Below are 12,066 nucleotides of genomic sequence, written 5' to 3' on the forward strand. Positions count from 1 at the left end.
GCTTGGCCGTCTCCACAAAAGTGGCTTTGCAAAGCTGTTGTAGTAAATGGGGAAAATTTGGATCTCTAGATAATCTCCATTGATGCAGCCATGCCCCTTTCCCTTTCTATGTCTTTCCCCAGATCCAGGAGAGATTGAGGGTCTGACACATTTAGAAGTCTAAAATGAAACATGTATCATCTATTCTGTCTGAAGGAGGCTTCATGTACATACAAGGCCAGCTTTGCCATCCAGACACTTCTCCCACCTTCCATAACCTGTTTTACCAGAATCTAAGCCATTATTCTTTATGTAACCTCAAAATGGCATATAAATTTCTGTGACTCATTTGGCAGTTGGGTCTTCATACAGAAGACTCCCATGTATGCACATAAAACAAATTTGTATGCCTTTTCTCTTTTAATCAACTGCCTCATCTCAGTGATTTTTAAGCAAGCATTTAGGGAGCTGAGACTCTATGGCTCCCACACCTCTCTATGGAAAAAGTGTTTTTTAAAATTTTCACTTCTTAAAAAATTCATTTTTTTATCTTTCATTGTCTGTGATATGCCAGGTTGTTTTGTTTGTTGGGTTTTGTTTGCTTGTTTTAGTTTTAGTGACTTTCTGTTTTCTTGGGGGCATATATTCTACTTGGTGTTCTCTGTGCCCCCTAGACCTGTGATTTTGTATCTGACATTATTAGAGTAAAACTCTTAGTCACCATTGCTTCAAAAATTGCTTTTTTTCCTTTCTCCCTTTCTTCTCTTTGTGACATTTCCATTATGTGTATGTTATACCCTTGGTAGTTGTTCCATTGTTCTTGCATATTCTGTTTTGTTTTTTTAGTCTGTTTTTCTCTGTTTTTTAAGATTCTATTTTTGTATCATCAAGCTCAGAAATTTTTTTTCTCAACCATGCCCAGTCCATTAGTAAGCCAAAGTCATTCCTTATATCTGCTACAGTGTTTTCAATCTCTAATCTTTTGTTTTGTTTTTGATTCTTAGAATGTCTCTCTGCTTGCCTTATCCATCTGTTCTTACATGTTGTTTATTTTTTCACTAAACCCCTTAACACATTAATCATAGGGTTTTAAAATTCCTGGTCTCATAATCCCAGCATTCCTGCTTTATCTTACTCTTATTCTGATGCTTGTTCAGTCTCTTCAAACTATGTATTTTTGCCTTTTAGTATGCCTTGTAATTTTTTGTTGAAAGGCAGATGTGATGTACTGGGTAAAAGGGACTGCCACAAATAAGCCTTTAGTAATGTAGTGGTAAGGTGTGAGGGGGAGGGAAATAATTTTATAGTCCTTTGAGTAGGTCTCAGTCTTCTAATGAACTTATGCCCATAAACTGTGAACTTCACCAGTGCTTCTCAGGCTTTTTCCCTTCTTATGTGGAACAGGATGGCTAAAGGGGCCTGTAGTTGACTATTTTCCTCCCCTCCTAGACTCTTAGAAAACCCCAGCAGCTTAGGCTGTAGCTGCTGAGGGCAGAGCATTTTAAGAACAGAATGTTCTAACGTATCTCAAAATGGTCTGTTTTCTCCCCCCAACTACCAGAAACATGAGGGGATTTTTTTTTTCCCCAATATTCTCTGTGAGGACCCAGTAGAACTCTCTGAGGTAAAATTAACCCAAGTGTATAGCACCTCCTATGATTGGCTTTTCCTGGAGTTTTAACTCACGGAATTGTCCACACTGAACCTCTAGCAATTACTCAATTATAGTTCATGTTTTCATCCCCTAGCACTGGTTCTCGGGGATGTTTCTACTCCAAGTTGTGATTGTTTGTATCCACCTGTCTGTCTGATTAAGGGGAAGCCATTTTGCCCCATGACCTCACTTTTCTGCCAGGTCTAAGAATTAGTTGTTGATTTTTCAGTTTGTTCAGCTTTTTATTTGTTGTTAGGAAAAAGTGACATAATCTAAGCTCCTTATGTGCCCATCAGAAACCAAAAGTCAGGGTAGCTGGCCCATTTTTTTAATTAGGTTACTTGTCTCCCTCTTACTGAGGTGGAACTGTTCATGCTGGCTTAGATGGTATGCTGGAATTTTAGAAAGAAAATCATTCTACTTTGCAAGGCATGACATTTAATTATAACATTTAATTGATCTGAACATGATTAAGAAAGTGAATAATAAGTGGTTCATTTGGGGTTACTTAAAATTTTAAACTCAAAGACTCAGCAATTTTAGGTGGATTGAGTTTTCTAAATTAGTTTTATAGAAAATATTCTGATTTTATAAACATTTTTTTCTTATCCTAACTTTAAAATTTTAGATCATGCTCTTTACCAGAAAAATAGTCTATTGATAGTCACAGATGATATCAAACCTAGTCTTTCCTTCTTTGTCTTTTTCAATATGACTTTGAGATGAAAAATTCACACTTCTGAAGTATCAAGAGAATTGCCAGACTACATTGGTCTGTGATTGTAATAAAAATAGTGTTATCTCTTTGGGAGCAACTCTCCTGGGAGAAGATATAAATTTATTCTCTCTGAGCCATTGGGAGCTCTTTCTCTGGTTTACACACAGGCTACTGACATAAATTGAAGGGTGTCTAGTCCAGAGTTTTGCTTTAAATAAATAAATAACCTATCTTGGATTCTTGCCACGGTCAGCTCAAAGGAGCCTGCAAGGATGAGTCTTGGTGGATAAATACCCTAAACTCACTGTCCTCTCTCCCTCAGATCTTGTAAGAGGATCCCAAGAAACTGGCAGAGTATACGGGAACCTCTCCCTTTGGTCCATGTAGGTCACTGCCCAAGGCAGAGGCAGTATGGCAGGTGCAGAATGGATCTGGAAGGCTGTGGCAGATTGTGTTTTCCAAAGATGGCTGCAGCAACATATCTTATCCAATATGCTCTTATTACAGCACGACTTTGACACTGCTCCCTATGAAGTAGTAAAATCTATGCCTCTCCTCCTGAAACTTAGTATACTTTTGTGAATGTCTTGACCAATAAAAAACAATAGGAGTGATACAGTATGATTCCTGAAGCTAGTTTCTAAAAATGTATTCACTTCTACCTTGTTCCACTAGCACCATTACTCTTGGTATCCATCCACTATAGTATTAAGAACCCCACGTGACTGTGGACGGATCCTTCTCAATAGGAACCAAGGTCCCAGCCCGCGTCCTGCTGAACTCCCAACAGCCAATGCCAACTTGCTGGCCAAGTAAACAAGCTTGCCAGTCTCTAATCAAGCCACCCCACCTATTCAGGTGTCCAATGGAGATGAGTCCTCAAGATACCTGTTCAATGTACACATTACTGAACAGAATAAATGATCATTTTTTAATCCACTAAGGTTTTGAAACTCAAGTAAATGTAAAGCGTTTGGCATAACATGATCAAGTTTCTATGAAACAATGGCTCTTTATTCCTTTATATCAGTGGGTTTCTTTTCTCTTACGTAACATTCATATCATTCTACTAGAGGCAGATCTACTCTCTATACTTGCAATATAAAGGTAAGACAAAAATAATGAGATTGGATCTACAAGTTAAACTGTTACTCAGAGTAAGCTCTTTTGACTTGAAGTATTTCAATTCAATGCAAGAATTGTCACATCAATCAAGAGTAATCCTAGAATGACTGAGGTTGATTAGCAGTAAATTTATGTATGTATCTATAGCAATTTATCACCGTGTTGAATTACATCGATGACTATTGCTTTTAAAATTATGACGAGCACACCAAGGCAATGTCATGTCAAGGAAATGAGCCTTGGGCTTGACACATAGTACCTGTTTCACAAATACTAGTTTTCTTGCCCAGCTCTCAAGGTGAAAATATGTGTAAGAGTATTACTTTCAGCTTATGAGTTCAGCAGTATATAGTACACCCAGATATTAGAGTTAGGAGAAATCAGAGCAATTATCTGAAGCCTTTTATACCTTCCAAGAAGAGTAAACATAAGGAATGTAATATCCCAAGAGGTCTAATAATTGTTTTTACCCTAACTGCTCATTAGAATCACCTACAGAGTCTCCTCTCTCTAGTCCATTTTAATTTTTAATTGTTCTGGATGTGACCTAGGTGTTTCTGGTATTTTCTTAAAAAGATTTCCCAGGTGAATTTACAGTACAGCCAGCACTGAGAACTAATGGGTTTAGCAAACTGGATAGCACAGTGTTTTTCAAAACACAGACTCTGTACTCAACAGGTGGCATTAAATAATATAACATAGAATGAGAGAGTTTCTATTTTCAATTGTATTTCAATCATTTAGATTAAATCAAAGAGAATGGCCAAGGTGGGTGGATCACTTGAGGTCAGGAGTGCAAGACCAGCCTGGCCAATATGGTGAAACCCCGTCTCTACTAAAAATACAAAAATTAGCTGGGCATGGTGGCACATGCCTGTCATCCCAGCTACTCAGGAAGCTGAGGTGGGAGGATCATATGAACCCAAGCGACAGAGGTTGTAGGGTGCTAGGATCGTGCCACTGCACTCCAGCCTAGGTGACAGAGTGAAACTCCATCTCAAAAATAGATAAGTAAGTAAATAAATGGTTAAACATGGTATTAGGCCTGTCATTAGCCATTTTCTAATACTTGCTAATCTTTAATTAACAGAGCAAAAGTCTCTGGCTCAGGGACTTTGACCGTGTCCAGCTTAGTGAGCATTTAAATTATTTTGGACAGTGTCTAATATTATATAATTTTCTACTCATTGTATTAATTTTGCTAGGTAACTATTATTTTGGTGAGCAGGTTTCCATTTAGGATAAGAATATACATCTTATATGTCAATTCCCATATTAGGTTGAAGAAAGTTAATCAGTTTAAGAAAAAATTAAGTAATAATAGAACATTTGGTACTAGGATATGGCAAAAACAATTGTGAAGACGTGACTCTAATGATTTAAATGTAGAAAACACTGGGTTAACCTTGCTGGGACAGCAGACTAGGCATCCTGAGATCACCAATTCCTACTCCATCAAAATCAACACACCCCACTGCCCAGAAAAAAAAAAAAAAAAAAAAAAATTCCCAAGTTGTTTTAATATGAACTCTTGATGTTGAAATTAAAAAGCTGATACCTTTGAGGCACCACGGGCACTTGATACAACCTAAAATATGCATGAAGTGCCTTCAACCAAGTTTTTGTGATCTTTGATGTGTCACTCTTTTAAAACACTTAAGATGAAACAAGCTGGGACTCAAAATCCTGTAATGGAGCAATTATTCCAGTTTTATTGGTTCCCAAGAAAGTAGAGCAAATTTTGATATTAACTGATTGCATCTTACCTGTCTTAAATATCACCTGTTCAGACAACCATGTGACAGTTGAAATTGTTAATCAGTCAGAAAAATTAAAACTGTTGACAATGTTAGGGCCTGTTTTCATGTTTCAGGGGCTGCCAATTCTTTCTGCTTTTTGGATGAGTAGCGTCCATTAGTAACGAAGGTGAACTTGATGTAGCCGTTTGGCATTGGTGGGGGCAAGGTTTAATTTGTGTGGTCAAAAATGCAGAGGTGGGCCACATCACCACCTATTCCTTCAGGGACACTTAACAGAGGAAAACACCAACCAGGTTCCAGAAGGAACTTACAGGTTCGACTGTTTTCAAGGCACCTGGAGATGATTTACATGTAATGTCAGGGTTTGGAAGGCAACCCAGTGAAGGGATGAATGATTAATATTGGAAGCGCTGCAATAACAGGCTGTGTAAAGTGATAAAAAAAAAAAAAAAAAAAGAGGACTGCCTATTCAACCTCAGTTCCAAATAGCAGTCAAAATGTAATTTTTTTTCTTAAACTGGAAAATTGTGCTTCTTGGCAGTCCAGCGGCAGCATTTACATTGAGAGTGCTTACTAGGGAATTCGTTTTTTACTTATAATTTATTGTACTGAAAGTTCATACAACATTTGTAATGTTCAAGAGGTTCCCCTAATTCCAAAGTTTATTTTAAACCTTGATTTTAGCAGGTGGTAGATATCACAATGTATTTTCAGCCTACCTGTAATTAGTGATGATCTTTCTGCTTATTTATTTTTATCTGGTATAGGTTATCAAATCAGGTAGTGTTTTTGTTTTTTTTTTTTTTTAGTGCAGAGTGGTTTTTAAATTACATAAAAAATTCCATTAGTGTCATCATCTAAGAAAATACAGGGGAAAAGTTAATCAGATCCTCTCCTATTTCATTTGATACACAGTGGATTTCCTCTTAGCATTTATTTCAACGATGCTTTGGCGTACAAATCCATTTACTGTTAATACCTGTAACATATTATGGAAATATGATTTTTTTTCTAAGAGAAACCTATATGATTAGATGGACAAATAATTGAGTAATAAAGCAATTCTAGCTAAATTTAGTAGATATTGTAAAAACACAAGAAAGAAAAACTATTACTATCATTAAGATGTAAATAGGAACTTGAAGTCAGCTACAGTGAACTTTTTATTTTCTGGGGACAGACTAACAATTTGTGGATTAACTCTTCCCCTGCCATCCCTATCCCCTGCCCACCCCATTCAGCTCTCCTTCTTGAGTTACTCAAATAAACCATGTTCTTACCTACCTTAGGTCTTTGCACATGCCTGAGTATCCTAGTGTAGTTTATTTTTTTACCCACTTTTCCTGGACAACTTCTGCTCATATGTTAAATCTTAGCTCAATGGGCAGTTCACTGAAGTCCCAGAAAGTTCTAGATTCCCCCAATGTACTTTGAGTTTGCATTACATTATAATTTTACATTGATTTATGTAGTCATTTCATTAATGCCTGTCTTCCAACTCTATGCCCTATGAACATAAGGTCTGTTTTTTTTTCTTGCCTTCAGCATTGTATTCCCAGCCACTAAAGTATAATAGTTGCTTTATAAACAGTTTTTGAATGAATGATCTTATTTTTAATAGGTGATGCTTTGGAAAAGAAACTCAATTTGTATGACTTAGAGGATCATATTCCTGCTTCTTACACTCAAATGTAAAATACTGGAATAGACCTCTCTTACTTCCAGAAACTCCTTTCCTGAGTAAATTGTGGACAGCATCTTAGAAAAAAAGATGTACTTTCTGGAAAAAAAGAATTACACTAGTGGGCTTTGAGGGGAAGTTTTAAGCAAAATAGAGATATGAGGAGAAGAAAATAAAGCTATGAATTTGCACCTTCTCAATTCTGGTCCTTTCTGCTTGAAGAGGTGGGGGGAAATGAAGTCTCGGAAAATAATGCAAACAAAGACAAACTAATTTAACAGATAAGCTATTTTTTATTCAAAGTATTATTAATGTTTCTAAGAATTTAGCCAAAGATGGTTAGTGTTGTGTTATTTGAATTATTTTATACTCTAAAGAATGGCAAATATGTTTCTTATTATTTCTAAATATTAGATGCAAGTATATTTATAAATATGGTAAATAATCCATCAAGTACTATTTCATCCCATTTCAACTAATTTTACCGAGTTTATTTTTGGACATTTCTCTCTCATACCCTTTATCACATTTAATTAATAACTAACTATATTCTCTAACAATGATAAATTGATAGGGAAAAGAATTAGTTTGATATAAGTGAAACTTCGTTTTGGAGTTTCTTTTACCTTTTTTCTTTTCTTAAATGCCTTAGAATACTCAATTCCATCTTGATAAGAAATGATAAGATATGCTAATAACATTTTAATTAAATTACTATTATTAAATGTTTAATTCCCGTGAAAGAAGTTGGAGTTTAGAATTACAGTCATGTTACTTGACTTCTACCATCTATGACCCTATTGAAAGCTGAGCATTTAGGGGTATAGTTGTGCATAATCATAACTGCATTTTGGTAAGCATTGTATTCTACCAAGAAATGCACAAGTCATAAGAGGATAACCCAGTTAATTTTCACAAAATGAGCACACTCAAGTGACCAGCACTGAAAACAAGAAACAGAAGATGACCCACATCCTAGATGTCCTCATGGTGCTTCATCCCAAAACTACCATACCTCCACAGGTAGCCACAATCCAGCCTTCTCATATGATCAGTCATGATCACATACTCTTTTCCATCTGGTTTATATCCTTCATGCTTTTGAAATTCAGCCATGTTGATCTATGTAGTTGCAGTTCATTCATTTTCATGGCCTAATAGTATTTTGTTAAACGATTATTCCACTACTTATTTGTCTACTTTACTGTGATAGGGTAGTTTCTATTTTTAGCTAGTAGGGATAATAACTATAAACATTCTTGTAAATGTCTTTTGGTAGACAGATGCATGCCATTCTGTAGGAATGGAATATACTTAGGAATGGAATTGATGAGTCATAAATTATATGTATGTCCTGCCTTCGTAGATGCTTCTAAACAATTGTCCAGAGTAATTGTACCAATTTACACTCCTTTCAGCAGTGAGTTCCAGTTCTACATCTTCAGCAGAACTTGGAAATGTCTGTCTCTTTCATTTTGCCATCGTCTAGTCATGGTATATGCCATGTGACTTTAACTTTTGTGAATTATACTTTCTAAATTTGTAAACATAACTTGTTTCACATGTTTATACCACCTTTTTACCCTGACTTGAGTTTACATCCTAGAGAGCAAGGGCCATGTGTTAGACACTTTTCTGTCCTTGAATGAATCTAACATAGCAAACAATGCATGCACTTTTGTTAAGATAAATCTTATCTCTGTGTAGTGCTCCCTTAAAAGATCATAGAGTGGGAGAGAGAGAGCATTAGAAGAGGAATAATGCAAATATATTTTATTGATAGAGACAAAAAATAATGAGAGAATCTCTCTTATAGTCTGTCAAATTTTATTCTCCATTTATGTATTCATACACTCAAGTCCATGTTAGGGCTGAAAAAAATGGTTTCCATTTCAACTCGTTTTAGTTAATTGCTTCCTTTTTCTACTGTGCAATGTAAAAGGATAATTAAAAATTATATTTCCCCTGACTACATTTCTTTAGAAAGATGGCTTCATTTTTTATGATGCAGATATTTCTCTCTCTTCACCTGTCAGTGCCAAGAGTTAATGGAAGTCAGAAGTCCACCACCAAACTTTTCCTTACTCCTTCTAGAAACAAAGCCAGCCATTGTGCCTAAAAGATGTATCCAGATATGTGAGGACATGAAGTCCCGATACAATTCTCTTTTACCCAGATGCATTCAAAATAAGCAAATAAAGGTTGGCAAGAATAAAAAGCTTACCCCAATGCCTTGGATGGCATTTACTACTAACAGTTCTTCACTGAAAATAAGAGATTTCTATAGAAATGATAATCAACCTCCTGTGAGTATATGGAGCTCGTAAAACCTGAAGAGTTTCTAAAGGTCAGCAAGCATTAAAGGTTTTTGTCCTGGGGATACATTTCTAAATAACCCTAGGAGAAGGAGAGGGAGACAGGGAAAGAAAAAAGTTTTTTAACTTGATGAAAGTAAAACATGCAAGCTTTACAGTTTCTGGATTATCATTTAATTACAACCATCAATCATTTCCCATCTGTCTTCTTCCAGTCCTCACAAATTTCATCTAAAACTATACAGTACAACTAACAGAGAATATGTAACCCATTAAGAATCCTAAAGATGGGAAGCAATATTTAAGAAATTACCCTATAGAAGATTTTAGGAAATTCCCTAAAAATAGGATAATAGAATTCATCTTGCTATATATACTACAAAAACTCAAGACTAAAACTTTTCTTTTAATTAATAAGATAAACGCTACTTATTGCTTCTTTCTCTTTACCAGACATGAACTGATGATCATTTTCCAAGGGCTTTGGTTTTGAAATCATTTTATTACAAGTCATATTTTTACTAATGTGTGAAACTGACTTGCAGTTAGTCATTTTATTAACACAATTTTACATTCTCTTAAAATGAGGTCCATTTAACATTGAGCTTTTAGAAATATATTTGCTCTGTTAATTAGCTCTTGGGGAATGCCAGCAAATGTCTTTAAGGACAGCTGTTATTATTTTTTATTTTTTTGGAGGGGGAGACAGAGTCTTGCTCTGTCACCCAGGCTGGAGTGCAGTGATGTGATCTCGATCTCAGCTCACTGCAACCTCCACCTCCCAAGTTCAAGTGATTCTCATGCCTCAGCCTCCTGAATAGCTGGGATTACAGGGGTGCACCACCACACCCAGCTAATTTTTGTATTTTTAGTAGAGATGTGGTTTCACCATATTGGCCGAGCTGGTCTTGAACTCCTGACCTCAAATGACCTACCCGCCTTAGCCTTCCAAAATGCTGGGATTACAGATTTGAACCACCGCGCCCCACTAGCTGTTATTTTTAAGGTTTAAAATGTTTTAATCTCTTCTTCTTGAGGGGTTCATGCTTTCATGCTGACTGTCCCTAACTTCTGCAGCCAAGGAATTAAACAGCTTTAGGCTTTTTAAGCTCCAATGTGTTCAGAAAAGTGTTTCAACCGTGGTAATCCCCTTGTCGTGCTGCATTTATCTTCCACTAGATACCCACATGCGTTCCTCTTCTTCTCAGGCAGATAATTGCAAAGGGGTTGGGACTAGAGAAGAGAGTTGAGCTGGTGCTGAGCAGTGGATATAAAAAGAAGTGTCACCCTGGTGGAAGTAAATAGACTCTGAGACTCTAATCTTTGCCCTTATTTATTTTCGAAACCATAAAGCCCAGGAGGAAGGTTCTTGTTTATTTGGCTACAGAAATCTTTGACTGCAGTCATGTATGGTTTTCAACTTGTTTTTATTTCCATACATTCCATTTCAGCAATCTACTCTCTTATACCACCTTGGTTTGCTCCCTAAATACAGTTTTCATTGCAATTTGTTGTTTTTGGCCAAGACTTCAAAATTCTTTGTGTGTGTGGTTTTTTTTTTAAAATAATGGTGCATTCATTACCTGTTTTCCCAACAGAGTTCATCTGGTGATTTAATGATCAGAAACATTCAACTGAAACACAGTGGGAAATACGTTTGTATGGTGCAAACGGGGGTGGACAGTGTTTCATCTGCTGCTGACCTCATAGTAAGAGGTAAAACATTTATGCCTCCTTGAGTTTGTATCTTCACATCTTAACAGCATTCCTTACTGGAGGAAAAACCATGATGAGATAGTATGTGAGCATACAAGTTATAATATTGATTTCACCCCCCCCACATAGACCCAAGAATATGACAATAAGGGTGAGTGCTAATTCAAAGAAATAAAAATCTCAACTCTGCCCTTCAAATAGCTCTCACTGTAATTGGCATTCCACAGCTGCTGCCAAGCTGATGTGTTTTTGAGCATGTCATTAATTCAGTGATTGTATTTAATTTGAGAGAGAATATTGTGCAGTGTGTTTGCTTCCAAAATAATCAGGATTTGGGAATAATTGTATGTAGGACAATTTTCTAAAAATAGAAAAAAAGTATCAGGATTATTCAGAATGACTGGGAAAATTTGCCAACCTGAGCTGCTGTCCAGGATACTGATTTGCTACTGGGCTGACAAATGACCAGAGTACATCATAAAATAAAACACATCTAGGTATCAGATTGGGAACTACAAAGATACACCAGTGAATTAAAGGGAAAGGCATCACACCAGGAGTAAAGGACATTGAATTTGGAAAGGTACAGGAATCCTGCTGAACAGAGACTTTTAAAAGTGAATATCATCTGCAATCAGAGAGTATTACGGTTTGGGAATTACTGCCTCACATCTAAATTTAAGATCTAACAACAGAAATGGGGGGTAGAGGGAAGTAGTTGTTCTATTACTAGGTAAATGGCCTTTGCCCTAAGTGCTTTGGAAATTGGGAAAAGTCAGAGACGTTGAAGTGGTCATGTGACATTCTCTTCTCTTTGACAGGAGAAGGTGACATTTATGTAAATTGCTACCCAATGTTTCCATTTGTGCCTTCCTTAGGTTCACCTGGACCACCAGAAAATGTGAAAGTAGATGAAATTACAGATACAACAGCCCAACTCTCTTGGAAAGAAGGTAAAGACAACCATAGCCCAGTTATATCGTATTCCATCCAGGCTCGGACACCTTTCTCCGTGGGTTGGCAAACCGTCACAACAGGTAAAGGGGGAGAGGCAGAGGTCATCTGCACACATACAAATGGATTTCAAGTCAATGCTGAAGCATGAAGACTCTTACCTC

At 36.5% G+C, this 12,066-nt stretch overlaps 1 protein-coding gene across 1 annotated transcript in view; it reads left to right on the forward strand.

Annotated features, from left to right (window-relative positions):
- CNTN3 (contactin 3) overlaps positions 1 to 12,066 on the forward strand; it is a 266,384-nt gene that overhangs the window by 216,501 nt on the left and 37,817 nt on the right. Inside the window, exons 13-14 of the mRNA XM_026446851.1 lie at positions 10,831 to 10,948; positions 11,827 to 11,985. Of these exons, the coding sequence (XP_026302636.1) occupies positions 10,831 to 10,948; positions 11,827 to 11,985 (277 nt within the window). The remainder of the gene's footprint in view (positions 1 to 10,830; positions 10,949 to 11,826; positions 11,986 to 12,066) is intronic.

This window comes from Piliocolobus tephrosceles, chromosome 2 (assembly GCF_002776525.5).
Source record: "Piliocolobus tephrosceles isolate RC106 chromosome 2, ASM277652v3, whole genome shotgun sequence".
In the NCBI taxonomy this organism is placed as follows: Eukaryota; Metazoa; Chordata; class Mammalia; order Primates; family Cercopithecidae; genus Piliocolobus; species Piliocolobus tephrosceles.